This window comes from Periophthalmus magnuspinnatus, chromosome 14, assembly GCF_009829125.3.
Source record: "Periophthalmus magnuspinnatus isolate fPerMag1 chromosome 14, fPerMag1.2.pri, whole genome shotgun sequence".
Taxonomy (NCBI): Eukaryota; Metazoa; Chordata; class Actinopteri; order Gobiiformes; family Gobiidae; genus Periophthalmus; species Periophthalmus magnuspinnatus.
In genome coordinates this window covers 24,816,003-24,840,473 of record NC_047139.1, presented here as the reverse complement: position 1 = coordinate 24,840,473, position 24,471 = coordinate 24,816,003, and the positions used below count along the sequence as shown (strand labels likewise).

General features: G+C 37.1%; 4 protein-coding genes across 4 annotated transcripts in view; 1 reads left to right on the top strand and 3 right to left on the bottom strand.

The window, feature by feature from the left end:
• Positions 1-263: 263 nt before the first annotated feature.
• On the bottom strand, positions 264-9,189 carry rps6ka4 (ribosomal protein S6 kinase, polypeptide 4). Its single transcript, XM_033978221.2, has 18 exons — positions 8,326-9,189; positions 8,191-8,262; positions 8,007-8,074; positions 7,613-7,763; positions 7,344-7,459; positions 7,152-7,259; positions 7,001-7,081; positions 6,829-6,932; positions 6,601-6,751; positions 6,372-6,533; positions 5,831-5,956; positions 4,863-4,996; positions 4,660-4,753; positions 4,148-4,318; positions 3,533-3,724; positions 3,085-3,244; positions 2,584-2,747; positions 264-2,308 (listed from the first exon to the last, which is right to left on the bottom strand). Exons 1-18 carry the CDS (start codon positions 8,411-8,413, stop codon positions 2,096-2,098), a joined length of 2,355 nt encoding a protein of 784 aa, XP_033834112.1. The 5' UTR covers positions 8,414-9,189; the 3' UTR covers positions 264-2,095.
• An 806-nt stretch (positions 9,190-9,995) lies between these two features.
• On the bottom strand, positions 9,996-14,478 carry stip1 (stress-induced phosphoprotein 1). The gene is made up of 14 exons (XM_033978268.2): positions 14,364-14,478; positions 13,054-13,263; positions 12,760-12,901; positions 12,373-12,514; positions 12,134-12,293; positions 11,925-12,051; positions 11,716-11,818; positions 11,517-11,637; positions 11,323-11,419; positions 11,125-11,249; positions 11,000-11,036; positions 10,814-10,917; positions 10,528-10,700; positions 9,996-10,451 (listed from the first exon to the last, which is right to left on the bottom strand). The coding sequence occupies exons 1-14, from the start codon at positions 14,466-14,468 to the stop codon at positions 10,379-10,381; spliced, it is 1,719 nt and encodes a 572-aa protein (XP_033834159.2). The 5' UTR covers positions 14,469-14,478; the 3' UTR covers positions 9,996-10,378.
• Positions 14,479-15,555: 1,077 nt separating this feature from the next.
• Positions 15,556-18,843, top strand: LOC117380966 (spermatogenesis-associated protein 22). Its single transcript, XM_033977799.1, has 7 exons — positions 15,556-15,592; positions 15,674-15,796; positions 16,333-16,510; positions 17,026-17,416; positions 17,833-17,959; positions 18,066-18,163; positions 18,652-18,843. The coding sequence occupies exons 1-7, from the start codon at positions 15,556-15,558 to the stop codon at positions 18,841-18,843; spliced, it is 1,146 nt and encodes a 381-aa protein (XP_033833690.1).
• Positions 18,844-19,147: 304 nt separating this feature from the next.
• LOC117381053 (LHFPL tetraspan subfamily member 7 protein) overlaps positions 19,148-24,471 on the bottom strand; it is a 133,674-nt gene continuing 128,350 nt past the window's right edge. Inside the window, exon 3 of the mRNA XM_033977895.2 lies at positions 19,148-21,404. Within this exon, the coding sequence (XP_033833786.1) occupies positions 21,178-21,404 (227 nt within the window). The 3' untranslated portion in view covers positions 19,148-21,177. The remainder of the gene's footprint in view (positions 21,405-24,471) is intronic.

Sequence of the window (24,471 nt, the reverse complement as noted above, 5' to 3'; positions counted from 1 at the left end):
CTGACATGTTACACAATATGGCATTAAAAGTAAATCTTGCCATCTTGTATTATTACTAAAAATGTCTTGAAAAACACAAAACTACTCTATATATGACACGAAACATCATCTCTGCCCCTATAGTAACCAAACAAAGGAAGTGCACATAAGCCACCCAATGATAATATAACCTCATTACATGTAACAATCACTGAACTAGATTTCAGCTTAGAATGAGTCTAAATATACACATTTGAAGACAACACAATGACAGACAGCACTGGTCTACTGAAAAGTACAATTTATTTTGCACCATCCCCACAAAAAATATCGGTGCAAAAACATAAATCCCAGTTACAACATCAGTGACAGTGCATCTCAGGAAGATAGCAATGCTCAAAAGAAAAAGTACAAAAACAAAAACATATTACCTACAACAAAATATCAACACTAGTAAAACAAAACAGTCTGGGATCAAATTGTAGCAGATGCTTAGAAACAACTTTAAAAGACAGAAGCAGCCGACAAAGAACAGCACAAAACACAAAATTGCTTAATTTTATACAAACAAGTTCATAATCATTCTTTGAAGACACAACAGCAAAGGTACAGACAAGTCTAAAGGTTTAAACCCAATACCACGGCATTGTAAAACAACAAAGCGAATAATAAATATCAGTGAAAGCACCGTTAAAGCTGAAATGTGTTAACTGATAAACTGCCAGTGCAGCATGTGAAAATCTGATAAACATAATTACATCCAGAGACTCCGAGCCATAAAACATACATTTTTTGCTTTAGATCGATGATTGGCAGGTACAAATCAGCTTTAGCTCGTGCACCCTCATAATGTCGTAAGTGTCTTTAAAATCACCTCAAAGTGATACAGTGTAAAAAATAAAATATCTATGTGACCACTGCAGTCCGTACAGCAGAAAACCATCAAAACTGCATGGATCAATAGACATAAAATTCCCAGTTCAAAGGCTATGGTCTGGTATGGAAAAGTGTCAAATAAAGGCGAAGTCATTTATACAAAAATCACAACAAAAAGCATGCTAAACCCTAATGCTCATATACAGCTCACAGACATTTGCGTGGTTGTTCAGCCGCCATTTTGGCTCAAACTTGTAATCAGAGAAGCCTGATATGTTCTCTGGGGCAGTGGTGTGGTAGTGTGTTAAAGGTGCAACTGCTTTGTAAAGATCGCTCCATTAGGACTGCACAGGTTTATGTAAGAGTTAGAAGTCCTCTAATAACCATACAAAGAGGTGGGTGACATTCACAATTTTTTCTTGATATCTGATCGAATGTGCCAAAATAAGCCTGTAATAGTGCAATAATATCATTAGGTTTTTAGGTTCATCTTGTCTTTAACCAGCTGTTTTTTGTTTATCATGTCAATTTTATTCTTTTATAATTTTATTTATACACAATATACTCAATTTTCACATTTTATATATTTCCCGAACAGAAATTGTGATTTTTTTGTGCCTTTTTTCCAATAGATCTCCCACCTCTATCACATACTAACATATCTCCAACTGGTCGCCATTTAATTAATACAGATCATGTGATGATCTTCAAAATATTTTACAATCTCATACTTTGTTTTACACTAACTAAAAATACAATCTAAAATATATATCTAACTAAAACACAGAGCCAGAGCTTTTTGATGCTATTGGCCAAACTCTACCCTTCAATTTGCCCATAACTGTATGTCACATGTGGCAAACAAAGGTTATTCTTTGTGCAATTACTGCTTCTACAATAGTCTTCCTACTCATTATTAAACTGTTTATATGGCTTCTGCACATGAATGGCTCCTCTTCCCTTTTTCCCCTCCACATAATACTTAAGAACAGTTTTAAGGCCATAGAATTTAAAAGATAAAATCCCAAACCTCACTTCCTGGATGTAAAATATAATGCATGATTGGTTTGATTTTAAAAAAGCAATAAGAGAACTTTATATTAATTTCATGGACAATATTATATGTAAAAAAGAGGAAACTTAAACAGTCATAACCCACCTTTAGTTTTTATTCTGTTTCTGGAGTGGGCAGACCAACACTTAAACTGAGTATACGAATACCATTGAGTTTGTTTCCAGGCTAACTCTTCTTGGGGGTCACCGTGGACTTTGGTGCTGTTTTGGACACAGAGGCTGAGGCAGAGGAGGACGTTGATGACGATGAGGATGAAGAGGATGAGCTCCATCGCGTCTCCACACCTGTACTTGTCATCTTCAGCTTGCGGCGCTTAGCGAGAGGGGCATTGTCCACGCTTTTCAGAAAGAAGCCCTCTCTCTTACCGCGGTTAAAAGCCTAGCAGGGATTTACCAATAGAAAACAAAGGTGAGACTATAAACAGTAACAATCAGGACTGTAGCTGACTAAAGAAACTTGAACCACTAAAGACATGTCCTGTGCATTGATTAGTCCACTAAAATTAATACAATCTAAAAAAAATGAAATCAAAATTGCTGTCTTATAAAAAATCTTGGTCGACTAAGATATCATCAATTAATTAATCAACTAAACAACTAAAAAGGTATACGGCCCTAGTAATCATTACGCTTTAACAAAACCAGTAGCAGTACCTTGTAAGTGGCATTGACGTAAGTTCGTACGGTTGGTCCACTGGACTCTAGCACATCTGGAGTGCACAGAGGAGTGGTGGACATGGACGCTCCTCCCTGCAGCCAGCTGTTCTCCTTCAGATCAGACAGTTTTAGACGCCTCTCAGGGTCCACTGTCAACAGGCCTGCAATGCAAACACAACAATAGAAAAGAACTAATAACTACTATACATGCTCCCCAGTTTGGTCTTTCCTAAATACCAGGGGTGCATGATTTTGAAAAAAAAAACTATTGCGAGAAGACTGAAATATGAGTTGATAAACTGATAAAACAATCTCATGCATTTGTAGAGGTTTAAAAACTAAAAGACAACAGACTAACATTTTATTGTTTACAATGGGGTTTCTATTACATAAATAATGCAATTTGATAATTGCACCAACTCTAATTTCATTTTTTATTTGATTATGATACATTCTGCAGTACTACTAAATAGGATAAATTCTCCTGAGCTAAGATACCTTTGACAAGTTCTTTAGCGTCTTCTGAGACCCCTTTCCAGGCCTCTCCCTCCAACGAGAAGTCCCCTTCTTTTATCTTGTGCATGATATCAGCTGCATGTGACGACGTCATGCCTCTTTGGCTGCTCTGAAACGGCACCTGGCCCGACAGCATTGTGTACTAAGGAAAAACGCACAAAACAGACAGATATTGATAAAATCACAGCTACTTGCTACTTAACACAAGGCCAAGAGTAAATAAATAGTCTTCGTAAATAGTCTGTGTTGCATGCACTGTATGTCCTTGTTGTATTGTTGGTTCAAGTCTTTTTAGCTGTGAGGACCAGGTCTGCAAATTAGCTCTGAGATAGATGGGTTATCGACATGGCATTGGTTGTAATTTAAACAGCAACAATGTTTTTTGTTCTCTCCCTAACAAATAAATATAAATAACTTAAATATAAATTACCAAGATGACCCCGAGGCTCCAGAGGTCACAGGCTTTGTCATAACCCGCGCTCTCAAACAGTTCTGGCGCAGCATACTGCAGCGTGAAGCAGGGAGTTTGTAAAGGAGCGCTCCCTGCTGGACAAAGGCGTGCAAACCCAAAGTCTATCACTTTGAGCACAGAATCCTCTGCTTCATCAGCAAACAGTATATTCTGGGGAAAAAATACAAACATATTAGGTTTCGCTCATTTAAAAGAAATTGTGCATTTGCGTATTGTGTTATTTTGGAGGCGCTATTATGAAATTCAACACACACAAAAGCAACAATTTATTTGACATTTTCATTTGATTCATTTGAAATTTCTTGTATGAAATATTTGAACTGCCAGAGTGTTTGGCACTTACAAGAACAACTAAGGGAAATTGTAAACTGTTGACTCACTTGTGTATACTAGCCAAGAACAACTCCTAAGAAACGGCACTGGAATTAACTCTTTGTTTGTATTGTAAGAATTCAACTCTTCTTGTACTCTATAAATCTAAATAGATTACCTGTTTCTAATGAGCAATCAATCAGAAATCATTCATAAACTTAATGTGATTTACTGTATAGTCCAGATCATGTGGAAGGTTACCTCTGGTTTGAGGTCTCTGTGCACAACACCTGCTTCATGCATGAAGCTCACAGCTGAGACCAGGCTCTGTAACAGCTGACTGGCCTCAGCTTCACCAAAGAGTTTTTTCCTCTTTATTCTCTCCAGCAGCTCTCCGCCTTTGAGAAGCTCCATCACTAAATAGGTGTGAAACTTTAAGAGAATAGAGAACATGTAAATCCATAGTAATGTAACTGAACAAACAAAATATTACTGCTTCACACTATACACAGTAATGCCAGTGGCTGCAGTTACATGAAGACAAAACCACAAGCTCTAATAATGTGAGTAATCATGATGAGACCACGATTAGAAAGAATCAGATATTTGTGTTCTTGCATTAGATTTTGCTGATAACATGTGATTTTATAATCTGATAATGCCAGAAATATGACAATAATGGGATTTTGAGGATGCATGTAACTGTAGTCACTGACAGATCAACATTATTATTTATGTGATAGTTGTGAATGATTCTTTCACATGAGCCATACCTGGTCTGTGTAAACCTCATGCAGTTTGACGATGTTGGGGTGAGATTCACACTGCCTCAAAGCAGCTATCTCCCTCTGGCTGTTTGCCTCCATTCTAATGATGCATACAGACATGAGAAATGAAAACAGGACAAGAGCACTAGTCAGCTAAACATAGAGTCACCAAAATAGTGTGCAGTCATCATGATTCACCATCGACTCACCTGCGACTGACGATCTTCACAGCATACTCGTTGCCAGTCTGCTTGTGTCTGCACTTTCTGCACACAGAGAAACTACCCTCACCCAAGGGTGGGCCCAGAAGACACAACTCGTAGTTCAGAAAAAATGGGGACTCCTGGAAGAAGAGGAGAAGATTGTTCACAGACAATAAATCTGAAGCAATTATTTGGAAAATGCTCTGTATTTAATGCTTTTACATATTTTATGTTTGAAAGCACTTTGTACTTAGCTTTGAAAAGTGCTTTAAAAATAAAGGAATTACTATTTAGAGAGAGCATTTATGTAGTAAAGAAAGAAGGCCTAAAGCTCATCTATACGTGCAACGTGACAAATCATATATCATTTGTACAATTCACCAAATTTACCGGACTATAAGTTGCACTTTTTTTTCATAGTTTGGCCAGGGGTGCGACTTATACTTAGATACAACTTATACAGTATGTGAAATTATTAAAATATATAATTTCACATCTTCATTATTGTCACACTGATAACTGCGTGAGGGCATTCTAGGATTGTGTACCAGTAACACAGCCACGTGGAAGTGGCGCTTCATCTACGGAATTCAGAAGCAACACCGAGGATGAAGAATTCAATGGATTTAGTGATTTTTCTGCTTTAGTTATCTGGTTAACTGTTAATATCTTATGTTAATCAGACCATACCATACTATTTTATTGTTATTATAACTTGCCTTTGAAGATAAAATGTCTGTTCTTGGTCTTGGATTTTATAAAATAAATTTCTCCAAAAAATGCTACTTCTGTATGTTTTTTCTTCATTATTATGCATTTTTTGACCGGTGCGACTTAACCTCCGGAGCGACTTATAGTCCGGAAAATACGGTACATGAAATATACAAGATAACTGGAATACGTTAAATGGTTATCTCAAAACACAGTGATGACACATGATGATATATACAATATAAAATCAGTGACAGTTTTACCCGCAGCATTGCACTTCGCTGTACAGAGGCAGAGCCTGGTCGATCAGCACCGATCTGAGTTTGTACAAAGTCTCCCATGACTGCATTCTTATTGAACAAGATTGATGGAGCAACAAATGAGTAGCCCTGAGGAGAAAGAACAGATGCTAGGTATGCAGGAAAAAGTACAAACACATTACACTGAGAGAAATGTTGAGAATACAAAGTTCTACATTTTATTTTACAAAGCATGTTATGGTAAATGTGCAATTTATCTACAACTACTTGTGCCAATGCAAGTGGTATTAGAGCAACTTAATAAAGGAGGTCCAGCATGCATTATAGTAAATTACATTCACTTATACCATTGGAAAATAGGACAAGAACAAGATGGCACTTATGTTGCTTTGAAGGGATGCTCCGGAAGCTTTTATCATGTATTTATATTGCATTTTATTTTCAAGAGCCATTTGGTGTTTTGACCACAGGTTCGGGATGGCACTGCACTAACTGCTACCCTATTGTGCCACCCACCACTTATGGTGCCATGTCTGATTCTAACCTGGAAAAGGCGGTCTGTGCTGGGCGGAGTGCTGGCGGGAGAATAAACTGGGTCCATTCCTGTAAATTCTTCAGCAAAGTTTCCCACATCCAGCTCACTCTTCAGCTCTGGTTTGAATGGACTTGGCACTTTCTTCTGTGCTAGGTCAGTCCAGTTGAGTCCCTGCTTAAAAATATTAGATATATAAATGTTGTCTCTTATTGCTGAATGCTTGATACTGTAATAAGACCTTAAAGAATGAATGTGCTTTAATGTCTTCAGCCCCTCTTGGTCCAGAGCCTAGTCTTCTGTGAGGGTCTTTAACCAATAACTTCTTCAACAGGTCCTGAGCAGTCAGCCCGATCATAGAAGGAAACGGAGGGTCACAGCGAAGAATACGTCTTAGGACAATAATATAAGCGTGAGGAACAAAAACACCACAGAAGAAAAATAAAACATAAAAACAATGTGCACTCACTTTGAAACCTCGCTTTGGGAGTTTCTCTCTCCCTCCAAAGTAAAAGGAGATGCTCCAGTGAGCAGTTCAAACATTAAGATCCCAAGACTCCACCAATCTACTGACTGCAGAAGGAAAGGGAAGAATAAGCATTATTTAAAGTTACATTTTATACAAATTTTCCCTATCCTACCTTTCCATGACCAGTCTTTCCTCTAATGATTTCTGGAGCCATATATTCTATAGTGCCACAAAATGAATATGTCCTTTCCCTCTGTATGAAACAATGGTTACAATTAGATCAGGCATAACATTTGAAATGTTCTTATTAATGGGTTACAAACCTCTTCATTCAGAAACTCTTTGCTGAGCCCAAAATCTGTCAATACTATATGTCCTTCACTGTCCAAAAGAATATTTTCCAGTTTGATGTCTCTATATACAATGCCAAGCTGTAAAAATGACAGACAAGTAAAACCACGTTAAAACCATGTTTGATTAATTGTCAACTTAGGCACTAAACTTGAATGGTCCACCTTGTGTAGATGCTCAAGTGCCAATATTATTTCCCCAATGTAAATACGAACTGCCTCCTCAGAAAAGTGATCACGCTGGTAAAGATGGGTAAACATCTCTCCACCACTTACATAGTCTGAAGTCAAACGGACACAAGGTATTTTAAACACTATTGTCATAATTGCAAAGTTAAGAAGTACTGTACTGATCTTTGAAAGAAATTAATTTAGAAACTGCTAACGTGCAGTAATGAAAGCATATTTTCATTTACAATGAAACATATATTCACCAAGGATAAGGTGCAGTTTGCTCTGAGTCTGAAAGGCATAGTGTAACGTGACTAAGAAGGGGGACTGCCGGATGTGCTCCAGGACCTGCCTCTCAGTGCGAGTGTGTTCTGTTGTTTTGGCCTTTTGAACAATGGCGGCTTTCTTCAGCACCTGCAATAGTGAAGAAAATATCCAATTTTAATTTGTCAAATCATTATTTTAAAATAATAATCATTTTAATTATAGAGCATATTGTCATTGTAAATGCTTAATAACCATTGTTTGAATGTTAATTAAAATTAATTGAAAAGGTGAGTGAACATAGTCACTAGAAAAATAGGCATCGAAAAGACAAATGGCTTGGGACCACTCCTTTCAATATAAAATAAGACAGTCTTTCATTCATACCCTTACCTTCATAGCATAAAGCTGGCCCACATCATGGCCACTGTTCTTCCTGACCAAAAATACCTTCCCATAAGCTGAAAATATAAACATACCTTTATGTTTGTTGACAACACTTATTTATTGTATTTAGTACAAGTAGTAAAATTTTCCATGTCATAAATTATATGTTCTAATAACACTGTCCACTAACCTCCAGTCCCCAAGACTTTGAGCAGTTCAAAGTTCTCCATACCGACCTTCTCAGTGTGGCCTGTGAGGTTTGCTGAAAAAAAAAAGACTTTGAATTAAAATATGTCTCTAGAGCTTGTTTACAAAGTGCACTTACCATCAGTGATTTGATGCTTGACGGTGGAGGGTTTTTCATTTGTTTGTGAATCAGAGTCATCACTACTTTCAGATACGCCTCCAGGCATAACTTACAAAAATTCAACTAACGCCAAATATGGAAATCTAACCTGGTATAAAATGCAGGATATAATGGCATTTAAACATGAACACTTAAAGCCCTAAATACGATGGTGCACACTCTTCAGACTGCATGGCGCTCGTGGGACAGATGTGTCGTCCAAATGTTTAGGTCTCGCTGTTAATCCTCTGTCATGGGGCATCCTGTTGTTGAACTATGCTTATAAAGGTATAATATTTGCCGTTATCAATAGGAATGCTTTCAATGTCCGTTGATGCCCAGGCTAAATAACAACGCAAGTTCACAGTGTCCCTACTTTGTAATAAACACAACACTGCTCGGTTTAGCGTTAGCTTCTACACATTAGAGTAAATTAACGCGGAATAGACTTGACTTATTATTGGCGTTGATGTGTTGTCAATTTGCAGGCCATAGTTTAATTAAAGATACTGTTATTTCGCAATTCCCCCGGAGCTACAGGACAGGTTACATCGTTTGCGGCAGTAGTAGTAGTAGTAGTTGATTGCAAAGTAGTAGCTAGCAAAGCCTCTGCAAGTCAAACTTTGAACGCTAGCGTACGCTTTTGTTTTACTGACTGTTTAAATACCATCGAGCAGACACAGCTCATACACAGGTCATGTTCTTTCGGGATCTTCAGCGCCTTCGTCTACACTAGTTTTCCATTAGCCTAATCGCGGTCCAGAGTTATTATTTTTATCAGCTGATAGCTTAGTGCTAACACCGGATGCTTTCAACACAACCTGGGCTACGCTGGTCACATGACTGAGAAAGTGGGCGGGGCGATGAGGAAAGTTCAAACAGGGCCAGATGTTTCATTTTAACATTTTTATTAACATGGTCCAGTTAACCCATCAATACCTGTGTTTATTATATTCGAGATTTAATGTAGGATACAATGCCCTGACCCTCTTTAGCCTACTCGTATTTGTTTGTACAGTGTTTCAGTACCAACAAGACCAAAGAAGAACACTCATCATTCCTTGTATTTCCCATATCCTTATGATGGCTTGATTTTGTAATTCCACAACATACAAAGACCAATGCTCTATATCTCTGTTCTCATGTGCTCTTAACTCTTACACATTTCAATTGGATCAAAGCGCTGTAATCATAACATTTGAAACATTTGTTGCTTAGAGTCTAACAATCCAATGTCTTGAGGTATAGACCAAGCACTGTATAATATTCAAATAAAAAAAATACGGTTAAGTTATAAAATACACTAACATTTGTCTTTGGCTGTTATGAAAATATATTTGCATAACAGCTCCCTCTTCCTGCTCTACAAATGCTTGAAAAAAAATTGAAAAGAAAAATCCACCCATAAGAGTATCACCCTAGTTTTGTTAAAACTGGGTGATCAACACAGGTGAACCATGACCAAATGTATTTGTTAAACAATACAAATATAGCAAACTAAAGGATAAACTCCAAAATGAGTTTGCTTAAGATAAATGAGTTATGAAATTTTAAGTGATCAAAAAATAACATTCAAAATTGGAATCTTCTGTATCTACATGTAGATGTATCTGCTGATAAAAATAAAAAAAATACAAGGCTTACATTGGACTGTTGAAGATCTTTAGTCAGGCCTTGAATAGGACAACAAAAAGACAAATTGAAACATTAACTTGTAATCTTCCATACAAACAATTGTATGCAAAATGTTTACTGTGCTGACAAACAAAAATAGAGGGTGGATTTCTCCTTTCACCAATGTGTGTACTGTTTTTTTTGTGATTGCAGAATGCACATGTATAAAAATCAATCCTGTTTTCAATTTAAGCATATGAAAATTACATGCAAGATCTAAATGTAATGCACTAACAGTGGAACCAATAAAAAATATGGTCCAAGTAAGACCAAACATTGTTTTAAAGGCAAGAGAATGTAATAACTGAGGGTTGTGATTTTGATCCACACTGGTTTTTCTTCATACGAGGGCTTGGTCTCAGCGAATGGCGATCAATCCAACATCAATAAGTTTTTGAATCTTTTGAGCAATAAATGGGTTCTTGAGGTGACTGTAGAAAAAAACAGACAAATAATTAACAGATGTATTCTTTCGTGTGTGTCAGCAGTAGATTCAGAGAGACATACTCGCTGAGAGCCTGTGGATCTTTCTGCATTTGCTCAAGGATCATGCGCATGGCTGGGTCACTCATAATCTGCTGCACCTCTGGATCAGCCATGGCCCTCTTTTTCACTTCTTCTGGGCTGTCGTTTCTCACAGCCTGACCAATCATACAGCGCTGCATGCCTTCTGTGGCCTCCTGTCAATCAGAACAAATTAAGTTAATTCAATATTTTTGTGAAAATACTTGTCATTGTATTGAAAGAATTTGGACACAAAAAGGTTGAATTGAATGTGAATTGACAAATTTACCTTTGATGTAGAGTCAAGGTCCAGTGCTTTTTGGTATGCATCCATTGCTTTAGAGAAATCTTTCATTGCCTCTAAAGCTGCTCCTTTTCGTGTGTATCCCTTAACTGTAGACAAATATATACATCAACATATTTCCTCTTCAACTTACAAAATTACATCTGCCTACAAAAGAACATGAGTACTTACTGAATGCTGGCTCAAGCCTGATACACTCTTCACAATCCTATAATGTTAAAAAAAAAAAATTAAAATACATTCATGCATTCTGAGGAAATATTCAAAGTATAAAGAAAACACTAAATATAATAAACCTTCAAAGCAAGTTGAAACTCTGCCAGCTTTGTGTAGCATGCTGCCCTGTTACTGAACAGTTTGGCATCATTGGGATTTCTTTTAATGGCCTCACTGTAATGCTTCATTGCAACAGGGTAATCGCCTGAAGACAGAAAGTCATGTTAAACATATGGATAGATAATAAAAACAGAACCAGCAGTGGCGCCATAAGTCACCTTTTTGGAAAGCTTCATTGCCCTTATTCTTCTCTTCCAATGCCATTTCAGGATTTATATAAGCTAGTTTCTCCTGTTCCTTTAGGATTTTCTCTGCCTATAGTGATGAATTATAAATGGTAATTTATCACATTTTTAAAAGATTTTCTCAAAAAACTTATAGTGTCAAACAATATTTGAATGGATTAGCACACCTGTTGACACTTCTTAAGGACATCTGGAGTGCGATGCTCTGTCAAGCTCTTGTTGAAATATTGAACTGCTTCTTTGTACTTTTCCTGCTTGAAGTACGAGTTACCAATTCTAGCCAATGCCCTTTAAAAGGTAAACAAATATAAATAAAGAACACAATGTGTAATCGCATTGAGTTTTCTAATCCAAAAGAAAACTTACTTTGCTATTTGTCTGTAGTCCTCCCTGTTCTCTCTGCCAACATCAATGGCCTTCTCGCACATTTCCCGGCACTTTTCATAGTCTCCCATCTCAAAGTACACAGCTAAAATAAAGGAATAAAATAGGAATTGTGCAACAGAAATTATGATTAGTTTCTTTATATATATATATATATATATAATTTTTTATTTTTTTTTACAGACAGCTACCTGCTTGGTTAGAGAGATACGTCATATTAATGGGATCATGTTTCATAGCTTCATCATAATGTTTCAGTGCCGTTTGAAAGTCCTTATTTTTGTAAGCAGCATTCCCCAGTTCTTTTTCCTTTAAGGCCTGGAAGAAAAAAAAAAAGATTGTTGATTTAAAGTATCATAATTATATGGTTATATCACCATTATCAAGAATGTTAGCTTACATTTCTTTTATTTTCTGGAAGGTCCTCCTCTTTGGGGGGAGGGGGCTGTGTCTCCTTGGGTTTGGAAGGTGGAGGGGGCGTAGGTTCTTCCTCCTCTTCCATATCAGGCAGGTTAAGCAGTACAGAAAGTGTGGTCATTACTCTAGGATCTTGTAGCTTCCTGAAACAAATGAACATCTTTTTGATGAAATTACCCATGACAGCAGAGAAATGTAATATACTAATGTGTCAATACATACGTTCCAAGTGCTGAGGGATTATTACGAAGTTGTTCAAGCAGTTCTCTGTAGCTTGGTTGTGACAACAAATCTCGTGTCCGGGGATCCTTCTCCAACTTGTCATACAAGTTTGGTATGGCAAAGGGGTTCATCATTGTCTTTTCTGTAAAGACAAATAAAAGACTTCATTATTGATACAGAATCATTTCAAAACATCCTATAGTTTCAAAGAAGACACATTTCGATTGCAATTTTGATACTAAAAGAAACACGCAATGCCAATGGTACGAACGATACAACACTGATATGTGGTTTTATAGTGGTTCTGATAAAGATCAAGACCATTCTAAGTAAGGTTCAAATCTATCTTATTTCTATAATTTATTCCGCCTAGTGATTAATAATTACCTGCGAGCCGGACCTCGATGTTCTGCAGACCGTCTTTCAGCTGCTGGTTATTTGGCTCATGCCGAATACCCTCATGATACGTTGCTTTCGCTTCCTCTAGTCGTCCGAGGAATTCCAGGGCTGCAGCTTTGCGAGAGTAGCCCTGATGTAAAATAAATAAAGATACTTTATTTGAAAATAACACCTCAGACTGACAGGAAGTGTTTTTCATGAAATGGTTTTAACCACATTTTTTGTAAGGTCCTCTGAGGTGACAGCTGTTATATAGTTGGACAATTCAAAAACAACTCTTACTTTTCCCCAGTCAGGCTTAATCTTGATGGTCTGACAGGCATCCTGGAGAGCGTTCTCATATTTTCCTTTCTTGGCATAAGCAGCTGAGCGATTACTGTAGAGAACATGGTTGGAGGGATCAAGACCTATGGCTTCGCTGTAGCACCGTATAGCTTCATCAACATTCCCTGCACTCAGTGCCTTGTTTCCCTGGTCTTTCAGTGCTGATACCTAGAGAAGTAAAAAAAATATATATTATTTATATAATATATATATATATATATATATAATAACAAGTAGTTAATATAACAAACACCAGAATCATTCAAACTATTTATGAGCAGGTTTGTAAAACTTTTTTTTTTTTTTTTAAAGACAAAAAAAAAAAGTGAAACACATCTCACTTCAACCACTGTGCAGTGGGTGAAGCATTTATCAAGCCTACATGATGAGTGCAGTGCTGAGTGCAGTGTTATAAAATCCAATATAGAACTGAAAGGATCTGCACTTCAGGAAATATGATCTGTGTGGCAGCATTAATTTGATGATTATGCTAGATAGACAAGATATTATGACAAAATTTAAAAACAAAATGGGAAAGCACGACAGTTTTGACACTTTACAGCTGTAACCATGACAGCAGGTCTGTGTGCGTCTAGAAAGATCCTCCGGGCTGAGAGTCCAGCAGCTGCCGCGGACACTGCTCAAGAAGATCACAATAATCTCACGTGTAATGTGCACAATAAAAACTAGCAACTGAACCGGTAAATAAACGCTGATATATAAACGTGGACATATGATGGAAAACAAAACGAAAACTTCTTGCTTCATTGATAATGTAGACATAGCAGTGTTAGCTCGGTTTCTTAATTTATTATACAATAGAATAGCTAAAGTTAACGCGTAATAGTCAATTAAGACTAAAACAAACCCGTTCAGATCTTGAAAGGAAATACTCCCAGTCAGGAAATTACAGTGGCTAAAGTAGGTGCTAACATACTAGTTAGCTGTAGTGAAAGCAATTTATCCAAAACATTTGAACAAATATGTAGTTATAATCTCGTTCATGGCCTTGAGTTTCACGTGGCGTTAGAATTAATTTCCACTGAAGCTGCATCAGACACAGGCTTCAGCAGGAACACATTGCAGCAGGCTAAAGGCTTAGCTAGCTCCTGTTTTATCCGGACAATCAAGTCTCACTAGAAATAGCAGCCCGCTTTGAAATTATTAGACAAAAACAGTAATGTAACGCTAAAAGACATAAAACTTAATGTCACAGGATTAAACATACACGTTATAATAAAATAAAGGACATCTATGTGACTACTCACTTTCTCCATGGTGCATGCATGAGGTTCTTTCCAGAAACTACTGTGGAGTAGCGCCTCCCACTGCACACCGCGAGGGTTGCCAGGTTGGGACTGAAGTCTGCACATTTGTGCTTTAGCGGGAGTATATAGACTTGGGTTCATTCATGAAACTTCCAGAAAGATTGCGAAATATGGTTCCTCCATTATACAAACTCTAAGCGTCAAATTTCCCTCATAGTGCATGTGCTTCGTGTCTAATCTAAAAAATGGCTGTCAGATATTAAGGTAACGAGAAGAGACATACACAATTAAACCCTGGCATTATTATCACACTTGAACGAGAGTACTACAATCAAATAAGTAATATAATAAGAAATACATGAATACAGTTTTTAAAGTAATGTGGACCCTTGCTGCATCTCACAAGAAAGCCGGACCATAGACAGACTGTACAGTTATGAATGCCCTGCCCTGGAGGAAGTGCCTTGCCCGAGGACACATTGGCACTAAATTAAGTGAAATTTCAGCTGCCATCTTCCAAACCTCTTTTTAGAGGGAGTCAAAGGAATATTCATACAACATAAAGTAATGTATTAAATGTTTTCTGAAGGTTACAGTTTGCTTAGGGGAATGTTCAGGGAAACTGCACAGAGCGTTTTTAAATATTTCTGAGGGTTAGGCTGTACATGGGTTAGGGTTCACGGAACGTTAAAAGTAACCAAAAATAGTTGCACAACTGTCATAAAACATTCCAAAATAACCTTAAAATGACCGAAAGTAACCTTTAGAGAACGTTCTACAAAGCTAAAACTAACATTCACAGGTTCTGTAGGTGAGTGTTCACACTGTTCACACTGACACTGACCCGCGAGACTTAAAGCTGCGCTCCAGCACTTCCTGATGTAAAGGAGTCCTGTGTTTGTAGTAGTTTGATATAAAGTGCTTTTCCTGTAAGATTCATCAACTTTATTTTACTTTGACGGGTAAATATTTAGTCAGAATAGTTTTGTATTAATTTATTTGCATAAAAAAAAAAAAAGTTTATGCTAGCTAACTCTTGGCTAGCAAATTAATTTCCATAAACTGCGATGATCTGTGTTGCTATTTTGTATTTTATTTTATGCTATGTGTTAATTAATTAAAACCTTTGTATACTACTTCCAGTTAACTATATGACAGTATTTTTGGTGTCATACGTCATTCATAAAACGGGATGAAACGCCAAGAAAACCAGATGTCCTTTCCAACAGGTGTGTAAAGGACAAGAACATGCTCATACAGACTATAATAATGTTTGTACGGTTTTGTTTTTTTATTCTGTTGTGTTTTTCCTGGTTGTGTTCCAGTGCCACTCTTCAACCAAAAGAAAAGAGCCCGTGTTCCTTTGACATCTGCCCCTCCTGCAAATGAACCCTTCAGTTTTAACAACACTGTTGCACCTTACAGAGCAGCAGGTATACAAGTACTGTCAGGACATACATCTATTATAAAAGTCCAGTACTTACAGAGCAGCAGGTATACAAGTACTGTCAGGACATGGATCTGTTATAAGAGTCCAGTACTTACAGAGCAGCAGGTATACAAGTACTGTCAGGACATGGATCTGTTATAAGAGTCCAGTACTTACAGAGCAGCAGGTATACAAGTACTGTCAGGACATGGATCTGTTATAGGGATCCAGTACTAAGACTTTTGTGTCACCAGATGGTGCTAGAACAACAAAAATCTGAGTACAGTGAGGTTTATTGTTTACAATGCCTACAACCCAGATGTGGTTAGAGTGGCTAAAGTTGTCACCCAAGTATTTTCTCAAGTGAGACTTTGGAGAAACTACTCAAGTTCTGAGTAACTGGCTGATGTAAAATTGTAACAGGCCTTATGTGATGTACACATTTTGGCATTTCCACAGACTAAACACAATAATTACAAAAAAAACATCATATTTAAAGATAAGGTTTAAGCTTCTAATTTTAAAAATTCCATGGGACAGGAAGCTTTGGATTCTATCAACCACATGAACCTGAAAAGACAGTTCATCAAGAGCAGAGAGTCCAGTTCCCATCACAGCCTCAGAGTCAGTACAGCAGCACCAGACCAGGGCCCAGAGCTGCTCCAGCTGTCAGACAGTACTCCCCTGTGCCACATCCTTACAAAGCAGGGAACAACAGGTACGTAATTAAACATTGCAACGTAACGTTTTAAAGAAATTGCTCTTCTCAGAGTTTTTGGACTGCATACTTTTTAACCATTTGAGTTATATTTAGTTTGAAGTAACAGTAGTCTAACTTGAGTAAAGCTTTTGGAGACTCTTCCCACGGTGACTTAGTCTATAATTGACAAGAACTCCTTCAGATATGATTTAGTGTTTTTCTATATTTTTTGGTCTGTCTTTGTAAGTTTAATTTTTTGTCCTTCCAATAACAACTAATCTTGAATTATAAATCAGATGTTATGTCCAGACAGTTACTCAGTCACACATACTTGAATACTAGTTTCCTGAAAAAACATTTTTACCTTTTACATTTCACTAATAATTTTACTTGAGTAATATTATTTTTAAGTAACCTTAACTCTTTGGCTCCTCTACCCACCTCTGGAATTCTTACTGTGTTATGAAACTGTGCATAACAATTAGCTTTTAAGTAGTTTTTATATAACAATGCTCTGATTTAATTTTTCATAGCAATAAAAGTGAGCAAACTAACTACTCAGTGGGACAAAATGATCCTGGGGTTGGCGTTTACTCCGGATTTAATCAATATCAACCTCCTCGGAACAACCCCAGTGGACCTGCGAGTCTCCCCGGGTCTTCACAGATGTGTCAGCAGCAGATGTCCTACAAACCTCCCAATGCCACTTTTAAGTTTTCCCAACAGTCGACCCTTCGGTCTCCTCCAGTACAAGCAAGGACCCATCGCACCCCTCTGATCCAGTCCACTCAAAAACCCACCCAGCCGACCCCTCTGAAAAGCCAGCAGCAATCTAAAGCCTGGAACTTCACTAACAGCTTCGGACCACAGCCTGTGACGTTGGAACAGAAAAAAAGCACAAAACCAAGCAACTTTCAAGTGAAGGTATACAATCAGTATATGGATACATTGTTTTTATATTTAAGCCCTACTGTGTAACATTATGATGAAGGTCCACTGCCTGCTTGTTTTCGTGGAAATGTTATTACTTTGCTTAGAATGTTCAGCAGTTACTCTTTCTTGCATTTATTCAGTTACAGATCTTTATATTTCTCAAAAATACCTTGAGAAAAATACATTCTTACTGTGAGTGGAGTCGCATTTCCACTTAACTTGGCTTGGTGGTGTCACCTTCTTGTCTCCTTGGAGACAGATCAATTTAATGCCATACTGTGGAACATTCTAATCAATGCAACCTCATTCTTAGAGATAAAGGTGGCAGACCTTCCACCAGAAAAGTTACATAGTGCACCTTTATTTATACATGGTTTTATTAATTGTATTATTTACTTCATTAACAGACGCAACCAGCATTTCAGATGAGACCTGCAAATGGGATGTCTCTGAGGATCCTCACTGCAGTGATTGACGGGATGAGACACTGGAGCCAGTTTAGAGACAAAATTCCATATTTATTTGAGATATTTGGTCAGTGTGGGTTTGGGCTGCATCATTTTGTGTATTGCAATTGCAATTAGATCTTCCTTTTTTACATATAACAACTGTGAACTATGTAACTTATTTTCTTTTTCAGCCACTCTAGACTCTGCAGTCACACTGGGGCCACACGGAGCAAAGCGTTTTATCGTACGAGACGGGAAGGAATTCGTCCAATGTGTTTACTATGAAAATGTGTGTAAAATACAGCTGCACATTATTGGAAAATGTCACAATATTTGATACGGCTGTTGTGGTATCAATATAAGTTTGATATTTTAATATACTTATAGACTCAGTCGTTTCAGTTAGAATAAAACAAAAAAGTGCATGATTTCATTTAGTGAATCTCAAAATACAAAATAAAATGACAAAATAAAAACTTACAACAGAGATAAAACCAAGACAGAATCAAGGCAATTTTTTAAAATCATCCTTATTTGACATATTCATTATTAATTTGGCCAGTATTGCGTTATCTGTACTAACATATCTGCTAATTTTGGAAAATCATTAATGACATCAGCAATTAACATTCATTTAAAACAAACATTACACTTTTGTCAGATATAATTAATTGCATTGTATCAATACTTTTGCAATATATTGTGCAGCCCTAGTAACATGAGAGCAAACATGACCCATTGTGTCAGATTGTGTAACCTTTCACTCTCGTCCAACAGGAGAAGGAGCTTCCTCGTCTCATTCGTGGTCAGGTCCATCGTTGTGTGGGTAACTATGACCGCATCAGAAATGTCTTGGTGTGTGTCTCCATCCGCCCAGCACTGCCCTCAGAGCAGAGGAACGCACAAGAGGCCGTCCGGGTCTGTGATGCAGAAATGAGGGCTCTGGTCAAGACTTTGAGCGAAGTCTAGGCATCATTATCTCCTGATAGAAGGCAGTAATATTTGAGAGTGTTGTAAGTTCAAGTTCATACCATTTTGTTAAGCTGTTTGTTTTAAGGTATTATTTATAACACATTTGTACTTGTATTTATTATAAACACATAAAAGAGGTTCATTTTACACCATTGTAGTCATTTGCTTATGGACTGTGAGTTATGTGCTATTTTATTAGAAAATTCACAATGGCAATATTTCAGCAGAGTCCAGATAATCAAAGCAATGGCAACATATTTCAAAGTATATTTCAGAAAAACTGGTTAAATAAAATGACACATCGAGATCAAGAACAGTTTATTTACAGTTCAACATCACAATGAAAACAAAACAATATCCTACTCTAATAAAACATGTTCACCAGTGCTGAGACTTTACACACAACTGTTTAACAAATAAGAGGGGAAATCCAGTGCAGTCACACAGTCATTCAGACAGCCAAGCAACGAAGAGGATCCAATGTCATACCAACATGTCTTCACTGTCCTCCTGTAACACAATCATCTAAGGAACATGATTATTCTATATTTTTCCATTTTCAGAACATTTGGGAATCATATTTGGAAATGTTTAAACCATTAGTAACATTAATATGCACAGAGATTCACACAGGAAAGACTGGGCTTAATGAAATTGGCAGTGTACAATAATGGTAAGTGAAAAAGCAAAAATTTCTCCTTGAAACATGAATGGCACGCCAAGACTGCAGCTTATTCAAAAGAGTATTAGTTATAGCCACATTAACATTCTGATCATGTTTGAATGTAGCACAAATGTTAACATCATTTTCACAGACCCACAGTTATTGAGGTTGAAAATTAAGCAACAATAGGGATACAATTAATTAATCTAATATATGGGATTTATGCATATTCAAAACGGATTTAGGAGCTCAGGCTGAAAGACCAGTTTCACGGAGACAAGGAATGCCAGGATTAATTTATATTGTACATCAATATTCGTCATAAGTGCTACAAATAATTGAAAGAATCTGATCTACATGTAATTTTAGTCATGGTTTTCAAATCACAAGAGCCGGTTTTCTCAGTACTTTATATAGTGTTTTTTTCTAACAAATTACTGAAAGGGAAGTGTTGGCGAGGGCCTTGAACCTTATATTAAAACATATGCATATTAACAATAGTCATTTTACCTGCCCTTGGTAACCCAGCAGTGTGAATGAAATGAATGAATTTTGGTTAAAACATGGCGACAGTAAAACAAAAATAAAATGCTATTTGTCTTCTCATAACAAACATATCACAAAATGTATGACCAATGTTTTCCTTAATCTTTCCTCTTCTTTGTCATTGCCCCAAGTACAACAAAACATCTTCACTCTGAAAAAGATTGTTTCCAGTTAAACAGATCGTACTGCATCAGGTACAGACAAGACCTTACCACAACAACAACAAGTCGAACAGAAATCCACACAACAGGGTCCACAGTTTGTTTTGGGCAGAAAGAGAGGAGACCTGATCATCGTATTAACACTCGTCTTGGTTATGTCAAAGGCACAAAGTGGTCGGATCACATTGAAATGTTTTACCGTTAACAAAAGCCATCATGCATTTTTGACATTTTTTTAAAAACGATTTCCCTGCCTTTTGCATCGATTTTTCCTGAATTAGTCTCTGTTGCAAAGAGGAAAAGATTGCTTACGTTTGACAAGCAAAAAATGTACAAATTTGAATGATGCATCTGGACGGTACAATGACAACACTTTTGTTACGTTCACTTCCTCTTTCCACATGTCCTTTTGGCAGGTCAAAAGCTGGGAGCATTGTCCTTTTCTTTGACATTAATTACACTGTATTTAAGCACAGACGTCTTAACCGCCGGGTGCATGGTGAAAGCACTATTTCAAATGTCACATGACAACTTGCCCCATCCTTGAACTTAATGCACATCTTTGTAAGTCCATGTTCTATGTACAATCCAATGCATTGTTCTCCTGGTGAACTTTTTCCAAGGATCTTGCTGCATTGATTTTGAAACCTTGACCATTTTTGTGATGTCTTTCATTGGTAAATATCTCATTGGTCTTAAATTTTTACGTTGGCAAGCCGAAGACAGAATTGGAATGTAAGATAGTGTTTTTGGACCTTACAAATAATTGGACACATACTTTTGATTTTACACTGAATGCAGGTATAAAGCCAAGAAGAAACAAAATGAAACTCAAATTTAAACTGGGGAAGACACTGTTTGAATTTTTAAGGGGCGTAAAAAACATTTGAGTATATCGGTCCACGTCTTTCCAAGGTTAATGAATACAGGGAAAGTAGAAAACCAGGACTTGTCAGTGAACTATAACAGCGTGGGCAGTGGGGTGGGAGAAAGCTGCTCTTTTGGTGCATATTTGGCAAAAAAGGGCAAGAAAACTGTGAGCATGACTCCAACAATGGCCAGCATGTAGCCCCAGCCGATCTGGCACTCCCCGGCGTAGTAGATGTCTGCGTCTCCACAGAACGACCGCACCAGAGTGGAGTTCAGGCCGAAGGGGTAGACCAGGAGCCCGGCCGCCATGATGAAAACTGTAAACAAAGAGAGGGACTTTGTTAGACGTTCTGTATTTTTTTTATTTGTGTTGGCATCATAGTCATTAGAAAGTCTATATCCCCCACTAGAAGTCTAGGCTCCCATTTTATTTTACTTATTTATACTCAATTTATGGGTTTTATGTTTTTTCTTATATTTGATTTGACTGTTTTTATAGTTTCAAGACTAGCACCAATTGAGCATGTACACATTTTTTAAATATATAATTTTCTATCCCTGTGCAGCACTTTAGAAACTGTTTTATTTATAAAATGTGCTATATAAACATGAAATAGGGCTGGACAATATGGCACATATGGATTTTTTATGAGATTGTCAAATCAGGATTCAGTGCCTCTCAGTTTAATGCAGCTCTGTGCTCAATAAAAACACTTTCCCCACCCACTCTCACTCCTACTGGTCAGGCCTGTTCATGCTCGGAGTGAGCGGCAAGTGGATTTAACCAATAACAGTAAAGTGTGAAGTTTCAGAAGTGGAAGTTAACTTTAGTTTCTTTTAATGGCGGATAAAAAGATACTGACTGCATGAACCTTATTAAAATTTAAATTGTGATCTCAGCTCTAACAAATGATTATATGATTTTTATTTATTTTAATTTTTTTTGGCACATTACCCATCTCTCAATATCAAACCTACCAATATAAATATACAAAATCGAAAACATTCACAAAAACATAAGTACCTGCATTGTTCTTATTGCACAGGGAGGATTCATTGTTTAATTGTAGCCACTTGAGGGCAGTAGAGTTCTAACACACAGGGCATGAGCATGACTCGTATTCAAAGCTGAGATGTAAAGCAGAACAGTGCTCCCATACCTTCATTTGTTCTTTGGTCTGTGATTTGTTACGTGGTGTCACTTATATGAACATAAATCATTTAGTAGATAGTTTTATAAGTCAGACAATGGCAGAGCAGGGCTTTTAATCAATTGAACAAGTGAAGTGTTGCACTTTATGGAATCTGCTAATGCAAGATGATTTACAGCACCTAAAATCCATCCACTCCCTTCAGTTTAAAACTCCTTGGCTTCATAAACAACATCTCAGAGTGTGCTTTGATCGCAATCAGCTTTCTCAAACAGCAATGCAGGGTCCTCTTACACCCATTGAAGAGGCTGAACAATTTGTTAAAAAAAAAAAAAAATTAAAAATCCGCACAACATTTGGCATTTTTGTCTGCAGCGATGGTAATAATCATGTCTCGTCAATCATATTTCCATCATCTTAATTACTATATACAGACTCTACAATACATGCCAGAATACCTTTTATAACAAGGACAGCAGCATTAAATCAGAATTCTATTAAAGCCTTCACCATATTTCAACTTTTATTTACTTCAAAAGTCTGTAAAAAGTTCGAATTTGCAATAAAAATAATCCCTTGACCAGTCAACTAACTGTAAAAAAGAATCACTGACCAGTCGAATACTATTGTTACCTACAGCTCTATAATATATTTTTAATCTGAAACAGAAATTACCTGCATTTCAGAACATGTTTGAAGAGCAGTTGATTAGCAGGTTTCAGTAGATGGTAAATTTATCTATAACAGTTACCATGGAAACTAAATATTGCGTTAAATGACCTATATAATTGCACCGTTTGTGATTTTTAATTGATTGAGATAGTCAACCCTGTGATTCTGAACGGTCCTACGCTGTCACTCTGTTATCGACACTGCTGCAGGGTTTCAGCTGCTCTTACTCTGAAAACCTCATAGATTTCCTTTACCAATGTGCGTCATGGACATTTATGGTTAGATTATTTTGAGATCCACAACAATGATCTGTAGAAAACAATACAGGCTTCGACGCAACAACGGGATCGATAGTTTGTGTTTAGATTAACGTGTTTACTCACTGAAAAAGATGCTGATTATAACAGAAACCTACGAATAAATAAAGAGTAGAGAAAGTAAAGAGGGTCTGATCGGATGTACTTTTCAAAAATAAAAAAGTTGCTATTATCTAAAATCCATGTGGTGAACGAGAAGAGCGAAAAAAAACTCTTTGAATGTCTTGTTTAGCGACCATTGCCTCAGAGCTGTCTTGCTAATGACACTTTAATGATCTGCTCTATCAAGCTATCAGTGGCTATTAGGGATGGAAGACAGACAACACAAAGGACATCTGCAACAAACAAGCACTTTATAACAATGTCAACCAGCGCCTTCTTACGCCGCCATCAGCTAATGCATCCATCTCGTCTATGAGGCTATATTATCTAATACTTAGTGAAAATATAGGTCAGGGCATCCTCAGCACACATGAAACAAGGGGCCCAAGGGGGATGTTTGACAGCTAAACGCACTGGAGACAGCTAAGTGAGTACACCGGCCAATCATAATGGTCTGGTATGATGAGACAGTGAAGTATAGAGATAGGTCAAGTGAGGAGCTAATGTGTGCTACTTCTATTCTTAACTTTTGCCATTATGGGAGTGTGTTATCAAAGGAGATTTCTGGTAACTGCACCTTAATTAACCTTAAAGGGCCCGTATTATGCTATTTTCTGATCTATGTTATAATGTTGCTTTCTCGTAAAAAAAAAAAAAAAAAAAAAACTGGAATTGTGTTTCGTTCGCACATGTTCAACACACAAACCCTGCGTATTTAGGCTGAGTTATTCCCTCAGACAGAAAACACACCGTTCCACCTTGTGATGTCATGCGGTGATACAGGAAGTGCTTTTAAAATCAATGCAGCTTCACTAGTACGGTGTGGATACTTTCAGCGCTGGAATTGCCAATCTCTACTAAACAAAAGATTTTTAAAAAATGTAACTGTGAACTTGAAAAATACCACTTGATGACATCACAACGTGGAACAGAGCATTTTGAGCTTTAGAGATGTAGATGCAAACATGCGTGAATGAAGCAAAACCAAACTCCAGGGATGTTTTTGATGAGGTAACAGCATTAAAACATGACATGAATCCATTTTGTTTAATACAGGGCCTGTTCATTATGTAATTAGCCTTTGTTCATGCTTTAATGAGGCTTTTTAAAGGTGTAGTTGTTAAAAGGTGTTACCACATGTC